The 23,847-nt window shown below is 40.2% G+C and overlaps 4 protein-coding genes across 5 annotated transcripts; 2 read left to right on the top strand and 2 right to left on the bottom strand.

The window, feature by feature from the left end:
* Positions 1 to 54: 54 nt before the first annotated feature.
* On the top strand, positions 55 to 18,441 carry Mad (Mothers against dpp). Of its 2 annotated transcripts, none has more exons than XM_015181085.2 (4): positions 55 to 212; positions 15,059 to 15,495; positions 15,558 to 16,248; positions 17,343 to 18,441. In XM_015181085.2, exons 2-4 carry the CDS (start codon positions 15,226 to 15,228, stop codon positions 17,747 to 17,749), a joined length of 1,368 nt encoding a protein of 455 aa, XP_015036571.1. In that variant the 5' UTR covers positions 55 to 212; positions 15,059 to 15,225; the 3' UTR covers positions 17,750 to 18,441. The 2 variants fall into 2 exon arrangements, with proteins under 2 accessions (XP_015036571.1, XP_002133053.3); XM_002133017.3 differs by lacking the exon at positions 55 to 212 and adding an exon at positions 10,219 to 10,235.
* Positions 18,442 to 19,465: 1,024 nt separating this feature from the next.
* ND-B14.5B (NADH dehydrogenase (ubiquinone) B14.5 B subunit) lies at positions 19,466 to 20,167 on the top strand. Its single transcript, XM_001355901.4, has 3 exons — positions 19,466 to 19,653; positions 19,742 to 19,885; positions 19,955 to 20,167. Exons 1-3 carry the CDS (start codon positions 19,491 to 19,493, stop codon positions 20,002 to 20,004), a joined length of 357 nt encoding a protein of 118 aa, XP_001355937.2. The 5' UTR covers positions 19,466 to 19,490; the 3' UTR covers positions 20,005 to 20,167.
* Positions 20,168 to 20,834: 667 nt separating this feature from the next.
* On the bottom strand, positions 20,835 to 21,736 carry Jon25Bii (Jonah 25Bii). Its single transcript, XM_001355903.4, has one exon. It carries the CDS (start codon positions 21,707 to 21,709, stop codon positions 20,879 to 20,881), a length of 831 nt encoding a protein of 276 aa, XP_001355939.3. The 5' UTR covers positions 21,710 to 21,736; the 3' UTR covers positions 20,835 to 20,878.
* Positions 21,737 to 22,820: 1,084 nt separating this feature from the next.
* Positions 22,821 to 23,689, bottom strand: Jon25Bi (Jonah 25Bi). Its single transcript, XM_001355902.4, has one exon. It carries the CDS (start codon positions 23,681 to 23,683, stop codon positions 22,868 to 22,870), a length of 816 nt encoding a protein of 271 aa, XP_001355938.2. The 5' UTR covers positions 23,684 to 23,689; the 3' UTR covers positions 22,821 to 22,867.
* Positions 23,690 to 23,847: the final 158 nt, after the last annotated feature.

The raw sequence follows: 23,847 nt of genomic DNA, 5'->3' as shown, positions 1-23,847 counted from the left end.
TCGGTATACCTACGGTATATTTCGAACATGAGACGGTATATTTCTGAGGGTCAGGCGGTATATTTCATAGATAAATCCGCGGTCACACTGGCTGTGTGTTGTGTGTGCATTTTCGTGATAAACAATTTTTAAAAACAATTTACCCCCATTTGCAGTGCACAAATCTGATAAAAATGACGAAATAAATCTGCCGGAAGTGTTCGATTTCACGCGTGAGTAGCATTCGCAAAGTTTTCTATGATTTTTCCCAGCCAAAAACAACATCACCTGGTGAAAGAAAAAGAAGAAAAAATTTTTTCTACGCTTCTTCTTCGCTGCGACCGCGCGCTGCTTCTGCTGCTGCTCTGGTGTTGTTGTCCTTGTTGTTGGTGTTAGTATTATATAGTGCCATGCTCCTCTGGCACCCGCTATCTCTCTCTCTTTCTCCTTCACTCTGAAGCAGCAGGGACGATTACAGTTTTATTCTCGACTGCAGAGTCGTGCGCCGTTTTTATGCTGCAATTGTGTTCGTGTGTGTGTGTGATTGTGTATGTATAAATATGTGTGCGCGCCATTAATTGAACAAAAAAAAGAGCAGAGAAAACGGAATTTTTCGGGGGGAAAACAAGTATAAATACACACAATAAAACTATATTTTTATTATGTTTTGAAAATACTTGAATGTCCGCTTATCTTGGGAACAAAAATTTGCTGCCATTTCCCCAATTTCCTAGACAGAAATCCACTTGAATGCTGCCTCTGCTCAGTCCCCCGCCCCGCCACTGCCTCTGCCTTTCAGTGTTCTGCTGCTGCTCAGCCTGTTTCCTCTGACGGCGTCTCAGTCTACAGCACAGGTTCGGATTCTAATGCATTTCAAGTGCATTCCCCTCCACACAAAACTTACAACTAAACAAATTTTTGGATGATTAATCGAATTAGAGCTTACCTTTACCTGCGCCACATATTGTATATGACTCAGGTGTATGTGTCGCCTGCGCGCATCGTTGGGGCTTTATTGATAATTGTGGTCTGGGACTGGGCCACGGTGACGCTGGTAAACAGAGTCTTATCGAAAGTTGGACACAGATGTAAACCAGTTCCAAATAGTGAATCGTTTTGTTTATAGGTAAACGGAATTCGCAGTAAATATTGAATCAGTATTTATACTATTTTCCTATTCATATTTTTCCCTTGAATTATGTTTTCCTAGTGCCTAATATGCCCATGTGCCAAGATGCAAATTACTTTCTAAGAGTGCACTGATTTTATTGAATTCATTGATGTATAAATGTTCTCAATAATTCGCATAGCATAACATGGTAGCCATTTAGCACAATTTCTTATCTAAGATTTTTGAAATTGTTTGATGAATGAATGAATGCAACGAATAGCCTATCCGTAAAATCATTCACATTTCATATATACATATTAATCAAAATGTTGGAAATTTATTAGTATGTATGTATTTGTACGTCTTATTTCTAAGAAACCAATGGTTCAGTTATCTCAAATATTCTTAGAGTACACTGCCAGTACTTCACCTGCGAAGGAGGTGTAAAATCTCCTTTATTTTTTATTCCTTTTCCTAGTTCTCCCATTTTCCCTCCCTCTGGTTATCTCTTGCTCATTCACAAATGTCGCAGTTTCTCTGATTTTGTATTTGCTTTATTGTCCATGCACCTACTGCATACATTCATATGGATACGAATGTGGGTTTGTTCATGTGTGCGTATGCTTATCTACGCTACGCTGCTGCTCTTTTTTGTTGCGCTTCTTGGTTGTTATCAGCAGCAGCGCTGGCATCGGCGGCGTCAGCGGCAGCGCGCGCAAACCTTTCCGACATTCCCATAGGCCCACCTTCCCCCTATCGCCGCCTGACGTTTTCCCGTAGTGACGACAGAGGGGCGCCGTGTGCAGTTGCACTCGCAGTAGTCGCAGCAGCAGCGTCAGCAGAATCAATTGCAGTCGGTTACGCTGTTAGGCAGTTGATGACGACCGCTGCCCGTCGGCTGCTGCTCGTCTGTGTACAGTCGGGGTCAATGCAGTAGCGGTACTGCCGATTCAGCACTTTTATATACCCTTTTATAAGGGAATGACGACTTTGAAAAGATAAATGCAACGCACATATGCAGTATCACATATGAATGTTATATATACATATATGCGGTTAAATCAGCTCAAATGTACCTCCCATTTAATCGGAAAATCTGCAAAGGTGTAATAAGCTTCTGCTCCCGAATATACCCATCTATTCCACTTTTCCTTTGTCGAAGGTAACTGAAGCGCAACCCAAGACGCTGCTTTACGATGCTATGTGTGTGTGCCTGTGTTGGTGCACTCGATTCCACTTGGCGGACCCTGTAGTGGGGGTGGAGGTGGGAGATGGAGGCGTAGGTGTGTTTGATTTTTCTAGTGGCTCCGATCTAAGTTCTGTCTCGTTTCATTTTATTTCAAAGTTGCGGTTTGGCTCGCTGATTTACTACAGTGAGCACTGGCTAAGTGCGGGCAGGGGAAAGCCCAATTGAGATGATGAAGAGGATGAAAGAGATCAAAAGATCTGAAATGTTGTATAACTGCATAATTTTATCGTTACCGTACTAAAGAAGGAAATTTAAGCAATCTGGTCTGTCTTGCTCTTCTTGATACTCCTGTGTCTAAGTATGTAAGACATAAAATAATGGTATAAAAAATTTTATCCGTTTTAGAGTTAAAAACTGGAAAAAATATGCATTCCTCTTACTTATGATTCTATCTCTATATTAATTTCAAACATTAAATAGTTCCCCATCCGTTGTTGGTGAAAGATCTTGGGTTATTTTGTCCTTTGTTCCCATTTTTGAAGTGGGGGGTTAATTCCCGTAGCAGCATAATAACTCATTCCAAGAAACGCCGCAAGAAGTTCCACAACTCAAGAAATTATGGTTTCTCCAAAGGTACGCCCCCGATCAGAGGTTTCCATGGGTTCTACACCCACTCACAGCTCACAGGTAGATAGACACTGCAGCAGACCCCACCTACAAATGTGGTAGGTTTTTGTCTTATGTTTTAACTATTATTCTAATTTACGATGCATATTGTTTAGTTAAAATTCCCCCCTTTGCCAGCAAAATTGATTGGCAATTCAAATTTGCCAGCCCGAAAATTAAGTGCGCAAAGTCAATATTTCAATTTGTGCATAAACCGAGGAGAAATATCAACTGCAATTCGTATGGAAAATTTGCATATGGTTGGGTTTTCCATATGTAACTGGCTCTCCGAAGAGGCAGACATCATCCTACGCACTCCACAAAAAAAAAGATAAGTTGCAAATGCAAACGTGCAAATTTAGAGACTGTTTTTAAAATGAGCCCCCAAATGGATTTGTCTTTTGGGGAACTGCTTTTGCTGCGTTTCGCTGCTTGCCACATAATTATGTTATTAATTGGATTTATGCGCAGTTTGTGCAGCATGCAACATGCAAATTTTCATGTCAGTAACTCAACCAGCTATTCAGCCACTGAGCAAGGCAATTTCGATCCCCCTCTACATCTCCATCTCCATTCAGCAAGTCAGACGGCATTGAAATACAGTGCGCTGCGATAGCTATAAGTCTAATTGTCAGGATAAAACCACTTGAAGAATCAATGGAAAACTTAATTCACCATATTCCAAGAGAAAAGGGTAATTTAGATGATGGTAGATGATAGAAAGGTATGCAGGTCGCTTGAGGAATACTAATGTTTATAATTCCTGTATCGTATTGTCGCTTTGCGAAGTTTCCTTACCTACAATACGAGTCCCCAAAACAGTACTCGTAATTACAGCTGTGCAACGCACTGTCCCATGCATATCTGGCTATGGCTTATCGCTGCCAACTAATTTTAGATCTATCGAAAGCGTGATTTACGCTTTTCAGTTTTCAGTATCCCCCAGTATCTTTTTGTTCAGCCAGTCAGTGGGCGGCCCCTTCTTGTTATTTTTTGATATCCATATAAATATTTTTGTTTCCGTCCGCTGGGTTCTCCGCAGACCCCGGGTCTGCCCTCCTGCTCTTGATCTTCTTGTCGCGATAATCCGTTCGCGCAATGGTAATAAAACGCCAAAGAAACACACAAAAAGCAAAAAAAAAAAAATTGTCAACACGAATTTGAACTTATTTTTAGACCCTGGCGCAATAGGATTTTCTCTTTTATTGTTATAATGCCGACAACAACTTTATTAAGAAGTGCTTGGGAGCAGATTTCTATCATCGTTCATGGAGTTGGCTTTTGGGACAAACACCGAACATTGGCTTAAATCAAAGATCAAAAGGTGTTTTAATTTTTAGAGAAAGTCGAGTCGAGTTGTACTCTGCAAAATGATAAATGAAATTGAATTTATCGGAATATAGAATATAATTTTTTTCTGTACTGAAAGCTACTCGTATATAATCAAAATGTATATTCAATTATTTTTAATGGTATTAATGATTTTTATTGACTTGATTATTGGGTTTTAATTAACCGTTTATGCAATGAATTCATCAATTAAATTACTTATTTATTGAAATTGATTTAATAAGCTTTATAAAATTGAACAAGAATCTTCATTCAATCGCAAACGTTTTATATAGTACATATGTATGTATATCAGAACTAATACGATGAGCTCGATAGAATAAATTGATATGCAAAGATTTGTAGTCTTGTTTGTAGGAGAATATACACAGATAGATAGAAGATGTATGTATGTGGGTAGAATAAGAAAGAGCTAATAAGTATCGGTAGGAATCTTGTTGAGATTTTCTAAAAAAATTGAATAGTTTTATAGCATAAAATACATATAGAAATAAAAAGGGCCGCTGTAAATAATTAAATAGTCAAAGAACAAATAGAACATTTCACTTTTCGACTCAAAGAAACTTCAGATAGTACTTTTCCAAGACTTTACCCTTACAAGCAACTCAATTTGTAATCCTCAAACAGGAAAACTCCCTCTGGATTTGTCTATAAACCAGCAAAAGTGCCACATTCAGTGCACAAAATCGATGCAAATGGCAGCTTTAAGAGACAAACTGCGCCAAAACTTATGAAAACGCAACTTTAAACTGTAATAAAGTGGGAAATTACAGCGCATAAATCTCTGTCGCTAAACTGTCAGTGAAGTGCAGTGCAGTGGGGGAATCGGAATGGTTATAAGTGCGGAGTGTGGGGGGGGAAGAGCCAGGACTGGGAGCCAAGTCATGCAACAGGCTGGCAGGCAAGCAGCCAGCCAACACCCACACAGAGCTGCGGGATCGTCTTGAATGAAAATAGCCAGTAACTAAAGTTTTACAGTTGTGGAGCTACTGGCTACTGTCGATCCATGCGCATTCGCATTCGTGGTCGTAGTCGTTCTCCCTGAATATTAAGCACCCATTCAGCCACACACAGTGCTCCCGGTTCCCTCTCTGGGGGCTGCTCAGGCATTCTGCTCCCATCGCATCGGATTGGCGCTTCATTGTCCATATAAAACTAATAATTATTGCATTTAAAATCTAATAAATTTTTGCATTGACAATGCGGAGTTTACAAAAGTCGTGTGCGCGTAGACGAAGATGATGGGGTGGGGAGTATTGGAGGCAACACCAACTCTACACTTAGCCGCTCCTATTTTAATGGTATAGATATCCATCAAAGTAGTAAACAATTGCAGCAACATTTCTGGGTGTATACCAAATTGATACCCTTTAGATGTACCTGATATCATGATAAGATAGTATGTTTAGTGCAGGTAGCACATACCTTTGAACTGTTTCTAAATATATTCCATAAAAATTCTATTTCTATAAATAAATATCTGGAAACTATGCTTTAATCGTATTTTATTTGTACTAACCTATGAAGATGGAATTTTAGCAATGAAAACCAACATTCTAGTACACAATATTCGTTTTAAAATACAAATTAATTAAGGGATATGATCATTTCAACATTAATTACACATACATTTTTTCATAGCTATTTAGTTTAAATGAAGGACGATCGCTATATATATAAGTAGAAGCCGTCAATAAATGTAGAATCTTAAGAAGGAACCGTGAAAAAAAACACTCTTGTAGCCGTAGTTTAGAGCTGGTAAAAAATCTATTCCCGTTTTATATGATGGCAGAACTTTCTGGAAAAGATTTTCCTCCAGCCCCAAACACAGTTCTTAAGTTTAGCCCCTATCTAAACACTTCTTAGTATTTTCTTGTGTCTGATTCTATTCAATCATTCCAGCTTATCCTTAATGATCATCAATCAAGTCGTTATCTTCTACTTCTTGAGCTTCTTCTGGTTTTTCTAGCTCTTCTTCGGTCCTCTGCTTCTTGTGGCGCTAGTGTCTACAGTGGACAGTGTTGCGATTTGAGCTTTTGACCATAATTGTTGTACTTGTCATTGTTTTGTGTCGCGTTGCCAACTTAAGTACAGCCTGCTCACACACACATACACACATAAACAGACATATGTGTGCGTGCGTGTTAAATACATGTAATTAGCCATGTTTGTGCCATTTAATCCACTCGATTGTGCAACTCCCTCTCTCTCGACCTCCTGCTTTGGATCTAAAGAGCTCGCTGCTCATCGCGGCGACGCTTTTCTAAGAATTCTTTTACGTTTTGTTTTGGCGCACGCATTAGGCGCCACACAGCAACAGCACGTTTAACCCGCCAGCCAGGAGGAGCTGCATCGCGCAGGAACAGGAGACGAAGGGGAGAATGCTACACAGCAAGAAAAGATGCAGATCGCGAGAGATCTATTGAAATTGGGGGATAAATGTGTTTGTCAAATACAAAACTTTAATTTAATATCCCTTTTAAGGAAAAATCTGTTTATGTGTGGTAAAGAATATATCCTTTAAATTAAAAATAAAACTTTAAAGGGATTCTTATTTAAGAATAGTGAAAGGTTTTAAGACTCCTTTTTTTGTTTTTTCAAAAACCTAACTTTCAGAATGACAGAACTCTTAAAACCAGATTCAAAAACTCGTTTCTATTTGGTATTGTTTTTCTCTAAGTGCAGCTAAGGGAACTTGGCGCATACTCCACATATTTATGGCTATTTAAGCGAACCGAACGAATCGTGGATGCCGCCGATGACGAAGATGATGATCGTGGCGGAGGCTGCTCCTGGTTGCAGGTTGCAGTTGCTGCTACTTTTGTGGTCGTCCAGTCATTGGCATTGATTGGCAGTTGAACACGCAACAATTGTTGCATGTACAGGCGTCGACAATGACGGTGCAGCAGCCACCAACCACCACAATCTCTGTTTGTGGCAGTTGAAGTTGCCTTTTGTCACATGTTTGGCGTGCATTTTGTTGCTTATTTAATTGGCTGCAAGTTCACATACAAATTGTGTAGATTTCTTGTATTTTGAGACGCTTGACCACCCAGCAATAGAAAATACAGTACATATTGCTTTCAACTAAGAAAGAATTTTCTAAAATTAGCATTTAAATAGGGTCTTAGGTTACTGGAAAATCCAGTGCGGAAGGAACCAAGCAGCCATACGAATATGCCAGATCTTGGCTTTTGGGGTAATATTTTTATATTAAAATAATTATGTTATTTGTTTGTTGTTTCTGCAAACAGTTTTCAGCAAAGTTTATTCACTTTTTAGTATTTTATCAGAGTAATCTGCTCTTTTCCAACCATTTCCATATGTCTGTCAGGAAAGCTCTTCAACAAGTAGTTCTAAACGAACTATCTTAAAAAAAATAACATCCGTATTAAATAATTTACAAATGAATAGTATATATAAATATTAGATATGATTTTTTTGACTTTCCTAAAATACAATTTTCATTACTAAACAATAGATTGCATGTTTGCATTATTGATTGCATGCTCAAAAGCAAATATCGCCAATTTTCTGGTTCTCCTATAACGTCATTTGCCCATCAAAAAGTCTATTTTCTATTGATGAAACATTTGATTTTTTGAAATTTCTATGACTTTTTAGTATTTTTAGAAGAATACTATAATTAATCTGTGCAAAGGTTTTCGATGATGTCTTTTAAGTTTAAATTTGGCATTTTCTTAGGGTATAGAACCACTAAATAATGTGTTCACCCTGCGATTCGTTCTACAATTTGCATATAACCGATATCCACTGTACCTTTCATCCCTTACCAGCCTCAACATTTAGGTGGTAGGTGGTACGGCCAGTGTTGACAGCTCAATTACATGACAAAGCCCGAGCAGAGTTGCGCGTGCTACCCTGCAATTATCGCAGCAATTATTTGCAATTTGAATGAAGTTAATTTACTTAAAAAAAGGATTTTTCCTGTTTTCCAGTGTGTTGTCCGCATTTTTTCCCCATTGAAGTTTCCACTTTGGCACGTGGCAGTGGATCGAGCGAGAGGGTTCCAAATGTGTGTATAATTTGTGTGCATACATTTTTATTGTTTTTTTTTTGTTTGTTGTTTTTGCTGTACTACATAATTATGGTACTGAAAGTTTTATGTACGCTGTTTTTTTTTGTGCCATTCGAGGGGTGCACGCGCCTCATGACTATTTTCGATTTTTACGACGAATGTGTAATGTTACCCATGTTGGCAATAAATTCGCGTTTAGTAGTGTTAAACACGCTATAAAAACAACACTGTGAAATATGAGGAGGGGCAGTTTGACCCCTTATAATGAAAACGCATACATTTTAGTCAAAAAGATTAAAACAAATGTAACATTTTTATTAGTAAACACTTCAAGTTTTTGGCATATCTGAGAAATTACCGGTGGATGTATTTTATGCTATGGTTTATTTGGCAACAATTGACTAAGATTTTCGGCACGCCCATCAGCTGTTCCACGCTCCCCCCAATTTACCCCTCCCACCGAAAATAGTTGGCAACGCATTGCTTTTGTTCTTACAGTTATTTTTGTAATGCGCGCCCTGCAAACAAATACACAAATACGTACACATATGTTCATGTACAGAATGTACACCCTGCCATCAGAGAGATCCATAGAATTTTTGATTCCTCGCCTGTCGTTCCGTCCATCCGTCGTCCCACGCACGACGCTCCCGCACCCGCTGCCTCTGCCCAATGCCCCCACCCCTCCGTTCACTTGTTGTGGATGCGGTTGGGGTGTTTACAGTTTGATTGTGGGCCGACGCCGCCGCCACCGCCGCCGCCTGCACACAAACACGTTTGCGTTCACGTGCAGGCGCCCCTTGCCCCCCATTGCCGATAGAGCATTTGATTTGTTTAAAAACTAAACTTTATTCGTGTGTGTGTGTGTGTGTGTGTGTGTGTTGTTGTGTGCACTTGGCTGTTGCTGTTGCTGCGCTGCCTTTGGCTGTGGCTTTGCTACAAAAACACTAACACACACAGTCTCGCGTCAATCAAAGCAGCACCAACACACGTAAGCTTTCGAGGCAGCGAAAAGAATACGTCACTCAGCGGTGATTGGGTATCGAGGGCCGGGCAATAACAATTGGAAACGCGTTTGGGAAGGGTTTAATGTTGGGGCTTTTTTTTCTTTTATGACTTTTTTTTTCATTCAATAAAGGCTTTGTATTTGACTATAAAATAATAATACAATTTGTTGTTTGCTCTTACTCACTGTTGGGCAAAGTTTGCTTTGTAAATATAAATTTAATAAATAAATATAAATGAAAGCTCTGTCAATAGTAATTTTTATGCTCCGCATATTTACGCCATCCCTGGCACACCTCCACACTCAAGTCACAGTCGCACTCACACAGGGACGACGCACACCCAATGCAGTGCATTTTTTTGTTCGTCAAGAGTCAGTCAACACTTTCCGGACTCGCTGTTCAGGCTCGTTTGGGGCATTCGTCGTTGATCGTTCGTGTCGTGCAGTTGGTTTTTGACTCGCGGTTCCGCTCTCGCTGCCACTCTCCCGCGGATCGCGATCGTTGAATATTTGCGTAATTTCCCGCAAAAAATATTGTAATAGCATTAATAAATTACATATATTCTCAAAAAGTTAAATGAAAAGATCACATTTGGCTTGTGATTGAAATTCGGTTTTACAGAGTCGGAAATGCAGATCGTAACAAATCGGTCGTCGTGGAGGGTCGTCGTATTTACATACAAATAACATTTTGATTCCAACTTTGATTTGTGCATCTCGTTCTGTCGTATCGCTATCGCGTGTGCCTCCCTCCCCATCACTCGCACGCCTGTGTGCGTGACTGCGTGTGCGTGTGTGTGTGTGCGTGCAATATAAATAAATATTATATCTGCAATCTTTCATTTTAAAAGTTAAACAACAACAACAACAGAACCAACAACGATACTCAACATGTGTACGTTTCCTTTGCAATACCTTTTGGGGAGAGAGTGTTATGCGTCGGATCAGGTGTTGGGTAGCGCTAAGAAAGAAGGAGTTTCAGACCTTAAGATTATATGCAGGAAAAGATGTCTTTTGGGGGGACAATAGAGATATTCCTTTAGAGATGAGGTCCACACCCGCGGTATTCGTGTCTACACAAAAAAAACAATCATCTAAGATATATGAGATTGTTAAGGCAATAAATACAGTGATCTAAAAGATCTACAAGATTTAATTGCGGGACCTAAAATAGAGTTTCAACATTTGGCCCTTATAGGTATTATTCGCTAATAAATCCTTCGCTATATGTATTTCCTTGAGCACAACATCAAGCAAGACGAGTATATCCATCTTTATCTAAGCGGTATAGCAATTTGTATGAAATAAGACACCTTATTCGTCTTTCAAGTGTCCCAAAGATGTTTTTAGGAAAAGGAAAAAGTACTATACCCGGTTTTTGTATGATTTAGTTTTTTTCCTAGAATCTGATTTGTTTTGCCAGTGGAACTGAACATTATCTCAGGTCTAATCTTTTGGCCATTTCTTAAGAAATTTACCAAAATTAAATGAATATGTTAGGAAGTTGCAATAAAATTTGACACCTACTAATATTTTTCTAGTAACTAAATATGAAATCTAGATGGCAATCGGAGTAGTTTCTGTGATAATGGATTTTGGTTCGATAGGAGATTACCAGTGTAAATTCATATATTTTACCGTATCATATATTTACCCTACTACTAAGGGTATCTAAGCTTCGATGAAAAAACCTGAACTTTTCCTAAATTTTCCTTAATTTAAAACATTTTCTGGTTGGGATTTCGTTGGTACGTCTTCTGCTCTCCCGTTCTTTATCTGTTTCGTTTGTCTGCCTTTCCGATTGTGTGTGTTGCATTGTTTGTTTATTTTTAAACAGCCATGTCCAAGTCCCTATATCTTTTTTTGTCTGTCGATTCTTCTGCTCTTCTCGTCTCCTTTTTTTTTGCCCGTTTTTCAATGGCAAGCAGCGGAAGTGCTGCGATAAGTTGGCTACTGTATCCCCCTCTCACTGTCCACTGCCACTGCATTTTCCCCCATCTACCGCGACTGGTTCGCTACCTGGCTGGGGGAATGATTTACGCTTTATTGTCATTGCAGCATTTATGATTGATTATTGATTGGAATTATATGATACTCTCGGTCGTACGCATGCGCGAATGCGTGCCTACCATACAGGAGATCTCCCTGGCGTCGCTGGGACTTGGTCGCAGTCTCGCACTTGAGTTATGATCGGGTGATCGCTGATCACTGATCGGTGGGGTTTCTTGGAAGAGAGGAGTCACAGCACAGAGCCACAGAGAGTGCGCTAGTTTTGGGTGGGGCTGAGTGCGCAAGAGTGGACGTGCTCAGGTGATATGCAATTGAGAATTACGATTATTGGACTTTAATTGATTGGGGAATGTCCCCCAGCGGACAATGGATCACAAAGTAGCTGAAATAACAAGAAATAACCATTTCTGTTGTCCAAAGAAGAACTTGTCTTATTTATAAAGTTGATTCCTTGTTAAATACCAAAAAGCCACTTAAATCTATTAAAATTTATGTGAAATCCAATGAATCAACATCTTATGTGGGTTCTAAGAACTCCTGTATAGGATCCCTTGTTAGAGAACTGCCAGAAAAGCGGCGCCCCCTTTCGTTGGAACCCCAACCTGCAATCAATTGCGTCAAATGCTTTGCACAAACATGCCAAAGGCATTATCAAAATTTGTATGCTTACCCCCACAATCAATCGAATTCCACAATCCACAAGACACCATTGCCACTAAAAACCACACGAAACAAGCCATTCAGCTGGACAAATATACACATATGTACATTGCCCCCTCCCCTTCGTGATAAGTCCGAGTCCCCGGACACCCTGCCAAGTGTCACTCTTGTGGTATCTCTTTGGGTTTCTACAAAACGAAACGCAGGAAAAATATTGCTGCGAAGTGAAGCGGTGGTTAAATGCTCTGACATGAAGTTTGGTAAAGTGAAGGATGGTCTCGAGACGAAGATTTCATCACAGATGGGTTTTTACTACTACGTTATATATTATTCTGATATATGGAATCGATCTGAACAGAATTAATCTAAGAATTCACTAAAGATACACAGAATATCTACTCATAGATATTTTGATGGGTTTATAAGACAGATGTATATGTTTTTCCTGTATATTCAAGAGATATTCTCAGATAAGTCCCTACATAGAACCTTGGTTTATTTTTTTTACATTACTTTATCCAAGAATTTATCAATTCATTATATAAATCTTAAATCGGTTTACTAATTGCTAACAATCTACTGGTAGATAGTTTCTTTGATCGAAAAATATCTTCTTTTGTCTACCATGGGCTTCCACTTTTACTATATTTTTCATTCAACTTTCTGACACACCTTCTCTTATTCGATCACCATTCTACAATGGCCAAACTTCTTCATCTTCAGAATGGAACCAATCCAATCTAGAGTATTTTTCTACACGTTTAACGCCTCAGGCTCTGGGTGACTTTGGGCAATTAAAAAATTGGGGTCCCGCCCAATCTCGTCGAACGGCCTGCATCGCACTGAAACACTTGCCCAGAACCGAAGTTTCAGTCCCAGAGATCTTGAATCGAACCGTAGCCCCCCAGTACCGGAGATTTTGCCACCAGTCCCTGCTCGTTCTATCAGTAGCGAATTGTCAATGCAGCAAAAGTCGGGCAACGCCCCGAGTATTAGGCCGCAGTCAAGAAAAATCGAAATTAATTCACGCAACGGCTAATTTGGCCAGAAATATGCGCCATTTGGTCTGGTAGCCATAGAGAGAGGAGAAGAGAGGTATGGGAGGTGGTGGTAGAGGTGTTTTCTTGTTGTCCGAAGTGCTCTGCACTTGTTGATTTATAGACGGCATTTAATTGCTTTTGAAATTGGATTTACTTGCCACTGCCTGCTTGCCTGCCTCTAGCCGCTGACTGCCTGCCACATGCCCCACAAAAAGATACAGAGAATAGAGTTGAGAGTCAGAGGCGCCTCGTGTGTGGTGGCTAACATTTTTTTTTGTGCTCCAACCTGCACAAATTAATTGCTACTACAAATTTTCATTCAATTAGATTTTGTCACTTTTAAATTTAATTAAAATCTTTTGACACCTCGAGGAGAAATCCGAGATTGCATCGGTGGGGCAGACACACAGATCAGATCAGACCAGACCAGACCTTCCTTCATGCAAATGGGAGGAGGGAGACCTACCTGCTGCCTCTGCCTCTGCCGCTGCCGCTGCCGCTGCTGCTGAAACCTGGGGCGAAAAAATCTCTTCGGAAATGCTGTTAACATTGAAATGTCATAATTGAAATTGAATTGTTGTCTTTACCGTTGCCCATAATGACGTATCAAGGGTGGAAAAGCCACACACATAGAGAAGGTAGTAGAAGGCAGAAAATAGCAACAGCCAGACCCACATTTGTGGTGCTGACAAGTTGTAAACCATTTGGTTATCATTTGTGCTAATTATGAGATGCCAGTGCCAGTGTCAGTGCCAGCTCTCAACGGGGTACAGTGAAGCGAATCACATGTGGGATGCTGTACAAATGGTAATTGTATAGGGCATACTCGTATGCAATGGGTGGGGCTTGGGAATGCTAAAGATATTGAGTTTGAAATAAATGATCGTTGAATTTCTTAGCTAATCAGCATTTCTATGGCTGAAATTGTTAAGATCTAATCGAAGGTTGGGAAATGTTAGGAATGTAAAACAGAAGAAAAGGCAATGCGATTATTACAATCCATAGAAACTCTTTTATAAAAATTGTTCATTATTTTTACCAACTGACAGGGTTTCATTTTGGATGTCGGTTGATGTTTGATTGGATATAGAGCATTTAAATCGATATGAATACCTTTATCGACGACTGGGAATGGAATAATTATAAAAATATTTTTTTGGAAACTATTTTTCCCTCCCCAAAAAACTTTTTTCAGTAATAGATATTTGTACTATCTTTTATCTTTCCATTTATATTGCTACAGAAATAGAATTGACAACAGAAAATCAATCTCTTTGAACTTTTAGAAAAAGTTATATCAATGTTGTCTATGACATTTCCTTAAAAAAAAACTATTAATTAAAGTCATTGGGGAAGTGGAAGGAATTGGAACTCGACCATGAATAGAACAAAATATATTCCCTATCGTTAACCATAATTAAATTGATTCATTGTTGTCCTTGTGTGGATTTCGGCTCTTTGTTGGTTAGAAAAAGCTCATAGATCCCAGAGAACGTCCTTAGGGATAGGGATCTTTGGATTTTTAACTATTCCCTCTATCATGGACTTTATTGTACCCCTCATAATTCCACCTAAAACGCTCTGCCCTCCGCCACAAAAGTGACGTCAATGGACAAACGATCATCAGTATTTTATAGAAACACGTAATTTTCTGTCGAAACAGAGTTCCCATTAATACAGGAACGAGTGCCCGTAGATCAAACAATACTCTAGGGGCAACACACAATAATAATTCTCAATAAAAAAAAATAAAAAAAAATGTTGCAAGTAATTTGCATGCAATTGGCTGCTCGGAACGAACGAAAGGTGGGAGGAGTCGAATCGACTCTCGGGCATGATCGAAACCACCTCCCAGCAGCGACTTCATTCATGGTGCAGCAGCAGTCTCTGGGCACATGGCCAAGAGTCGTTAGATTTTTGCATGCGTTGGGGGCGTTTCCGCGCACCAATCTTAACTCAATGATGAATGTATAATAGTTAATTTCTGTATTTATTACTCTTTTTACAGACTATCCGCCCGCTGATAGCTATACCGGTTATCGGGTGACTCCACCCCAAGGCAACAGCAGCAACAACAACAACAACAATAACAATAATAATATCCATAACCATAATCACACAAACAACATTAGCAGCAGCAGCAACAACAACAACAACCACAGCCACAGCCACAGAATGGACACCGACGATGTGGAATCGAATACCAGCAGCGCCATGTCCACCCTGGGGACACTCTTCTCGTTCACATCGCCGGCCGTAAAGAAGCTACTGGGCTGGAAACAGGGCGACGAGGAGGAAAAATGGGCCGAGAAGGCTGTAGACAGTCTCGTGAAGAAGCTAAAGAAACGCAAGGGAGCCATCGAGGAGCTGGAGCGGGCACTGTCCTGTCCCGGCCAGCCTTCCAAATGTGTGACCATTCCACGATCATTGGATGGCCGATTGCAGGTTAGTGCCGCCAAATAAATTATTTCAGAGATTTCCATTAAACCTGCTTTGTTACTCCGTAGGTTTCACATCGCAAAGGCCTGCCACATGTTATTTATTGCCGCGTATGGCGCTGGCCTGATCTTCAGTCGCATCATGAACTGAAACCGCTCGAACTTTGCCAATATCCATTTAGCGCCAAACAGAAAGAGGTCTGCATCAACCCGTACCACTACAAGCGGGTGGAGAGTCCCGTCTTGCCGCCCGTTCTAGTGCCGCGCCACTCTGAATTCGCCCCAGGACACTCGATGCTGCAGTTCAATCACGTGGCTGAGCCTAGTATGCCGCACAATGTGAGCTACTCGAACACCGGCTTCAACTCGCACAGTCTCAGCAACAGCAACACATCCGTGGGAAGTCCCAGCTCCGTCAACTCCAATCCGAACTCGCCATACGACAGCCTGGCCGGCACACCGCCACCTGCTTACAGTCCCTCGGAGGATGGCAATTCCAACAATCCGAACGATGGCAATCAGCTGCTCGACGCCCAGATGGGGGATGTGGCGCAGGTTAGCTACTCGGAGCCGGCCTTCTGGGCTTCCATTGCCTACTATGAGCTCAATTGTCGAGTGGGCGAGGTGTTCCACTGCAACAACAACTCCGTCATTGTCGATGGCTTCACGAATCCATCCAACAATTCGGATCGCTGCTGTCTCGGCCAGTTGAGCAATGTGAATCGGAACAGTACCATAGAGAATACGCGACGTCATATAGGTGAGTTTAATTTATGGGATATTTAAGAAGGTTAGATTTTAAGCTGTTTCAGGAATAGAGAGAGACACATAAAGAACCTGTGATATAAATACTATTAAGATATTAATGAATATTCACTATGTAGCTATTTTATAATGTTCTGCTTATGTTTATGTTCCCCGGAAGTTCCTAAGCATTTAAGTTTTCAATTTATAATCATTCTTTACCGAAACTTAACAAAAGTTCGCTTTTTCATAAGAATTTCCGATAAGAAAAACTGATTGCGGTGCTACCATAACTCATTTAGATTATTATTTGAATGGTCTTAAATTAGAATCTACAAATGGTTCTATAATTAAACACTCATCGAATGCTATAATCAGCTCATTCAGAGATGGGTTCGATAGGAAGATGGCACAGAATGAAATAGGTCAAGTTTTTCTTTAGAGAATGATAAGTAATTGTTGATATAATTAAATATTAAACAATGAAAGGAAATAATGTATATTTAATGCAAGCTTTCGCTGGAATTGATCAATATATTCATTGCCTGAGTGGATCAGCACAAAGAGGATAGATAAATGCATATAAAACCGTAATTTTTTGCTGTCTTAAAACATAGATGCACTTTATTATTCGTATATTTAAAGATTATATTGGAATTATAGTTTTAAATCGGAATCTATAAATATATTCTGTATCGAACCATAACTCAAGAGTATTATATAGAACGAATTCATTTTGGTAGTGTTTTGTATAAGATAAAACAGGGGAATAGCACGTATCAAAAATCCTTGAAAGTTAAAACAGATAAACATATTTTTTAAGACTTTTGACTATCAGTCTTCTAATGATATTTTCTACTAGAATTATTAAAATGCTATAGATTATAAATCAACATATCGCAAAATTTTTCATGTTGTATAATCTTTATTTATTTTTCAAATATTTTACGAATTCGAAAGTAAATTTTTGCTCCATCAAACGCTTAGGTATATTATAAAACATTATAAATTTGATGAAATTAAGCTAACAATCAATACATTTATTATATTATAAAATTGATCAATGTATTTTAAAATAATTTAAACTCATTTCTGTATTTTCATCTTCAGGTAAAGGCGTTCATTTGTACTATGTGACCGGCGAGGTGTATGCCGAGTGTCTCTCCGATTCCGCCATATTCGTGCAGTCCCGGAACTGCAACTACCACCATGGGTTCCATCCGAGCACCGTGTGCAAAATACCACCCGGATGCTCGCTCAAGATCTTCAACAATCAGGAATTTGCTCAACTCCTCTCACAGTCGGTGAACAATGGCTTCGAGGCCGTCTACGAGCTGACGAAAATGTGCACTATTCGTATGTCGTTCGTCAAGGGCTGGGGAGCGGAATACCATCGCCAGGATGTGACGTCGACACCCTGCTGGATCGAGATCCACTTACACGGGCCACTGCAATGGTTGGACAAGGTGCTCACACAGATGGGGTCACCGCATAATGCAATTAGTTCGGTATCCTAAATTTAAGACACAAAACATAACACAGAAAAAATACAAAACCAGTAGCTAAAGTGGAGTAGCAAGAGTAAAGTATGTAAAAGACGTAGAAACAGGACAGAAAAGAGATCCCATCTAAAGGGATAAAAGTATATTTAGTGCCTGAAGATGATCATAAGAATTGACATTCGTATGTCTATATAATGTGTATGTGTAAGCATAGATCTATGCCTCTTATAAACTATCCAGATCTATCCAGATGTTTGTGGATATATAGTTGTATATCGAAAGCTACTCAAAAACCCGCCCTTTGTCTGTATTTTATAGTTTATCGTATGATTTTCTATGCGAATGTCATTCCTAACGCTAAAACAAACAAAACACGAAAAACGCAAAAAAATGAACAAAAATTTTAGTAGAAACCAACTACAAAATGGTAATACTATACACACATGATCTATATAAAATAATGATCTACAATATATACAATGCTGTATGCCCATTGGCAAAAACGTTGTTGTTAAAGTCTATTTCAAGTGCTACTTATGTGTCATTGCAAAAGCTGCTTTAAATATAAAAAATATATATATATATATGAAGCACCTAATTAAACCTATCCACTTTAATTACATAAGCTAAAGAAAGTGTTTACATAAGAATACGACGATGAAAACTTTTTGCAATACATTTCTTAAAATGATTTTTTATTGAAGAAACCCCATTTATGTTCTCATTCTGTGCGGTTGGCTTTTGATCAACGAATTCAATGTTTTACAAAAGTTGATTTAAATTTATGGTTTAACTAATTTTAAGTTGAAAATAGTATAGAAAAACAAAAAAAAATACACACTGCAATTAAAAAATGTTAAATTTTAATTAATTACTTTTTGCAAACAATGATCTTTTGTTATCTTACGTACATATAACTTTTAAATCTATAAATATGTATAATTTTTTTATAAACTTAAAAGTACATTTAGAATTTGGTTAGTTTATATGATTTTTTAGCCATTCTTGTTTAGATCCTTTAAATTTGTGTGTTCCAAACCATCATCAGTAGTTGATAAAAAAGAAAAACTATACAAAAAATCAAACAAAACCCACAAGAAATGCTTAATTTTGAAATAAAAACGTTTTTTGACCTATGAATTTAGTTTATCATTTATTTATTGGATTACTCCAACAGTTATAGAAATTTTACTATGATACTATATAAATATCTAAATATGAAAATGTAAATTTAGCTGTAAATTAGAGGCTTGAGCAGGACACGGCCTTATATAAACTATGTAATAATTGTGCCTATTTGAAATTTTACTTGCGCCTTTGATGTTTGTACCACATATAGTCAGTTTTTACTGAATAATCGGAATAATCCAAGGGGTTGCTTACCGTAACCTCGAACTACAGAAATACTCGAGCAGAAATATACAAACAGCCTTAAAGTTTACAAATTTTAGCAGCCAACACTATACAAAATACTATATGAATTGCCTTAAACACATTCTATTGAAAATGCCTTGCTTGCCATTTAATGTATGTAATATTGTAAAACTATAAAAAATATTAAAGAATAAACGTTTGTTTTATTTCAAATTTTTAAACGTTGGTCCGAATCGCTTGTTTTGAATTTCGATAGACCTGTACATGTCATCGAAAAGCAACCCTCCTAATCAGCTTATCGCACAAAACCATCGATATATATTTGTACGCGAAAATAAGTGTTTCTTAGCGATAGTCCATCACTATTGTCTTTTCTGTCAACATGAACGTCTCGCCCGTAAACGATCCACTGGAACTATTGACGAATAAGGGCAATCGCCAGGCTTCTTTCCTGTCGCCCATATGGAATCCCTTTGCCTGCACCCTGGCTGGCTTCGGCCTGGCCATTTTCGTCAACTGGGGCTTCCGTAAGCCCGTAATGTCGGGTAAGTGTTGCGCTGTCGCCATGTGACGTAACATTGTTTTTGTGCTTTAAATCTAGTAGTTTAATGCATTATGAACGTTCTCCGATAGGCATCCAGAAACATATTGCCTTTGCGGCCATTGGCGGTGGTGCCGGCTACTATTTCGACCAGAAACGAAACGAGTATCTGGCCAAACGCGATGCCGTGCTGCGGCACTACATCGAGCTGCATCCCGAGGACTTTCCCGTGAAGGGTAAGTGGACTAGAAGTTTCAATTACTCCCGAGCGATAACTCAATTTCCTTCTGGTGTTCTCACTTCAGATCGCAAGAAGTACGCCGATGTCTTGGAGAGCTGGGTTCCGGTCCGCTAAGGTGCGTGCAGACAGCAATCAATTGTTGTGAATCAAACGATGCCCTGCAGCGCATTGTCCATATAGTTAATAAAGAAGCTTTAATTGTAATAATGAATACGAAAATGTATGAGATTCGAGCAAATCTTTACATATTTATTGAAACAAACATTTGGTTGGAATATTGTCGATTGGTGTTCTTATATATGCACATGCATGGGCTATTGTGAGTGCGCCGCGCCAGAAGAAATTTGAAAGGCTGCAACTGATAAAGTAACGCGGAACTCGACCTTGGTGGACATGGGTATGTATGGGTCAAGCCAGAATAGCCAACACCTTCATGTTGATGTCAGCACTTACCTTAGATCTTTCCTGCGGCCTGGCCGCCTCTCTGCTCGAAACTACACTCCTCTCCTCTATCTAATCAGTGTCTATAGTTTTGTTTATAATATAAATATATATATAATCTGAAACAAGGTTATAAAAAAAACAAAAAAAAATTGTCAATTTAAATATACAATATATAATAAGTAAACCGAGTTCTCGAGTACTCCACTTGAGATAAATTTCGCACCTGGTCATTGTATCTATTGATTGATAATGCTTGGGCCTGCTTCTTTGGAAAGATACGAAGAAATACATTTTGCATAGATTTGGAATATATATGTATGTATGATTAAGCTAAAATTATGGAATGGTTTAAAGTGCAAAAGATTTCCAATATATTTTGAAGATGCGCAATTAAAGTGGCACGGCACATTATCAAAAGTCAAAGTAAACAAATCCCTCATATTCGTATTGAAAATATGGTAGATACGGGATTTTAATTAAAAGTGAAAAGGAAACAAAACTTTTACGGGGTGCTACGACTTATTTATTTCAAGAACAAAATAATTTAGTAGGAGATGCCGGTGTGGTCGCGGATCCAGTCCAGGTAGCTGGTGACACGGGTGAAACCATCAGGAAGACCGGAGGTGCATCCGTTGGAGGCCACGAAGGAGGTGACACCAACCAGTTTGCTGCCTTCGTGGAGGACCAGAGGGCCACCAGAGTCGCCGGAACAGGTTGACTTGCCATCGGGAGTCGAGGTGCAAATGACGTGGTCGGTGATCACATCAGTACCGTACACGCTCGAGCAGGCAGAACGGTCAATGATCTGGGAGTCGACGCAGTTCAAGTAGTCAGACACGCCGCTGTTGTCGGATGTCCTGCCCCAGCCGGAGGCCAGAGCCCACCATCCGGAGTAGGTGTTGTAGCGGTCGTTGTAGCTGGGCAGCTCCACCTTGTTGACCAGGTGCCAGAAGTCCACGTGTGGGGTGTTGATCAGTGAGATGTCGTTGTTCAGGTTGTTGGTGTTGTAGTTAGAGTGCTGTCTGAAGCTGCCGCTGTGCACGGTGTGGGTGTACTGGGCCTGCAGGCGCCACAGGGCGCCGTAGTAGATGGTCACGGAGTCGGCACCGTGGGTGCAGTGAGCGGCCGTAACCACCCAGGTGTTGCCGATGATGGATCCACCGCACCACCAGCCGCTGCCGCTTTTGCTGAAGCCCAGGCCAACGACGTAGGGCACCTTTCCTTCGTAGGCAGGATAACCATTGGTAATACGACCTTCAATGGAGCCAGGGGACGAGCCGAGGACTGCGTCCTTCAGTGGCACAGGTTCGGCCTTCTGCGGCAAAGCAGAAGCGCAGGCAAAGGCCAGGGCCAGGACAGCGAGGAACAGTTTCATGTTGGACAATTTAGCACAACTGAATAATGGCAGTCCCGACAATGATTTATATAGGGGCATTCGGGGTATCGAATTTGAGATGGAAAATAAATACTTGAAAGTTCAATCCACTTACACCGGCAATCTTATCTTCTAGTTCCTGTGGCTCATGCCAGTCCACTCTACTCAAACCCACTCTTTTCATTCATTAACAGATTGTGCGCTTCAGTCACAGTCGTCGTGCAGACCTTTCGAGTTGATACCCTGATAAGTCTTGATTGCCAGCCCATTCAGGGCGTACTCCACAACAGATTCCTATAAGCCAACTCGAGGCGAAAGAAGATACGACCAAATGAAATGCGAATGAACTGATTTGCATAGTAATATTTCAGATAAAGCAGAAAAATTTCCCAAGTTATATAATTGAAAAAATTTCAATTAATCCTTGACCCTTAAAACGAAGCGGATGTAAGTACGCGATGTACTTCTTGACGTTGTCTGCGATTTTCTCTGTGATTGTGAATAATATAATATAATATAATAATATGCTTACACGCAAATCTTTTCGGATTCTTTCTGCTCTATTATTTTGCCAGTTTATTGCATTATTTATTTGAAGGCGCAACTTGGCCCCCTGCGTATTTCTGCCATTGTTCACTGGAATATACACACATATTGGCCAAATTGCTGTTCTTCCTGACAAAAATCGGTATCCCAACAATTCTAAAATCCCGATTAAAAAGTGGTGGGTGGTGGTAGGAAGACTAAAAGTACTCTACCACCTATTCCCATACCTACTAAATATACAAAAAAAGTTTCTTAAAAATCGATGGAGCCTATTGGGAGGAGTTTTACCACAAATACCGTGACGCGAGATTTTTATACATATAGAATAAATTAAGGCTGATATGAACCCAACTCAAGAGGAACATATGTATGTATAAAGAGGTGTAACAAAAACTTATCTGTACACAGTATTTAAACCCAATAACATTTTCAATTAGTATACATGTCGGAAAATCTTCCATCCAAGATCGAACTGAGGGACCATTGAATAAACGATTTTAAAAGAAGATTTTTGAACAATTCAATATGTGAATTAAGTGTTTAATATTAAAATTCACACAAATGGTTTCTTTGTTAATGCATTTATTTTATTGCAATTTTAAACCGGACTTATTAGTACGAAACACCAGAGTTGTCCCGGATCCAATCCAATTGGTTGGTGACGCGAGTGAAGCCAGATGGAAGGCCAGCGGTACAACCGTTGCCAGCGACCCAGGAGGTGACACCAACCAGTCTGCCGCCGTCGTGGAGGACCAGAGGGCCGCCAGAGTCGCCCGAGCAGGTGGACTTGCCGCCAGAGGTGGAGACGCAGAGAATGCCGTCGGGCTGGGAGCCATAGGTCTTGGAGCACTCAGAGTTGCTGATGATCTGCAGATCGACACACTCCATCCAGTCGGGCTGAGAGCCGGCGGTGGTCAGACCCCAGCCGCAGGCCACGGCCCAGGATCCATCGTACATGTTGTAACGGTCGTTATAGCTTGGCAGCTCGACCTTGTTGACCATGTGCCAGAAGTCCACGTGTGGAGTGCGGATCAAAGCGATGTCGTTGCCGTTGTTGTTTGGCCAGTTGTGGTTCTGGATGAAGTTACCGCTGCCAATGGTGTGGGTGAACTGGGCGTTGGTGCGCCAGGTTGCGCCGTAGTAGACGGTCACCTGGCTGGCTCCGTTGGTGCAGTGAGCAGCAGTCAGAACCCAGTCGTGGGCAATGATGGAACCGCCGCACCACCAGCCGCCGTTGCCGCTGAAGCCGAGCCCAACAGTGTAGGGGGCCTTGCCCTCGTAGGCAGGGTAGCCGTTGACAATACGGCCATTGATCTTGGTGTCCTTCGGCAGGTCCTTGGGGTGAACCTGCTGGATAGTCTCTGCGGAGACGGCGGCCAAAGCCAGAGCCAATACTACGAACACTTTCATGGTGACTGAGTAACTCATGACCAATTTCCAGCATACAGACGCTTTTATACAAACTCCTTATCAAAGTCCCTTCTTATGCTTGAGTGCACCCACTTGATGTTATCCTATACTAAAGAGTACATTGCTAGTTCTTAAATTAATAGATAACGTATTGGCGTATTCGACTCTTAAAGATCTAGATA

Source organism: Drosophila pseudoobscura, chromosome 4 (genome assembly GCF_009870125.1).
Source record: "Drosophila pseudoobscura strain MV-25-SWS-2005 chromosome 4, UCI_Dpse_MV25, whole genome shotgun sequence".
Taxonomy (NCBI): domain Eukaryota; kingdom Metazoa; phylum Arthropoda; class Insecta; order Diptera; family Drosophilidae; genus Drosophila; species Drosophila pseudoobscura.
Note: the sequence above shows the minus strand (reverse complement) of the source record. Positions and strands in the feature narration are given on the sequence as shown.

What these genes read in the sequence shown, in the direction of transcription:
- ND-B14.5B (XM_001355901.4), top strand. Translation starts at nt 19,491, where the DNA reads ATGAACGTCTCGCCCGTAAACGATCCACTGGAACTATTGACGAATAAG. An exon ending in CCGTAAGCCCGTAATGTCGG is followed by an intron (nt 19,654 to 19,741) that starts GTAAGTGTTGCG and finishes GTTCTCCGATAG; the next exon opens with GCATCCAGAAACATATTGCC. An exon ending in CGAGGACTTTCCCGTGAAGG is followed by an intron (nt 19,886 to 19,954) that starts GTAAGTGGACTA and finishes TTCTCACTTCAG; the next exon opens with ATCGCAAGAAGTACGCCGAT.
- Mad (XM_002133017.3), top strand. An exon ending in CATTGGATGGCCGATTGCAG is followed by an intron (nt 15,496 to 15,557) that starts GTTAGTGCCGCC and finishes GTTACTCCGTAG; the next exon opens with GTTTCACATCGCAAAGGCCT. An exon ending in GAATACGCGACGTCATATAG is followed by an intron (nt 16,249 to 17,342) that starts GTGAGTTTAATT and finishes TTTCATCTTCAG; the next exon opens with GTAAAGGCGTTCATTTGTAC.
- Jon25Bi (XM_001355902.4), bottom strand. Translation starts at nt 23,683, where the DNA reads ATGAGTTACTCAGTCACCATGAAAGTGTTCGTAGTATTGGCTCTGGCT.
- Jon25Bii (XM_001355903.4), bottom strand. Translation starts at nt 21,709, where the DNA reads ATGAAACTGTTCCTCGCTGTCCTGGCCCTGGCCTTTGCCTGCGCTTCT.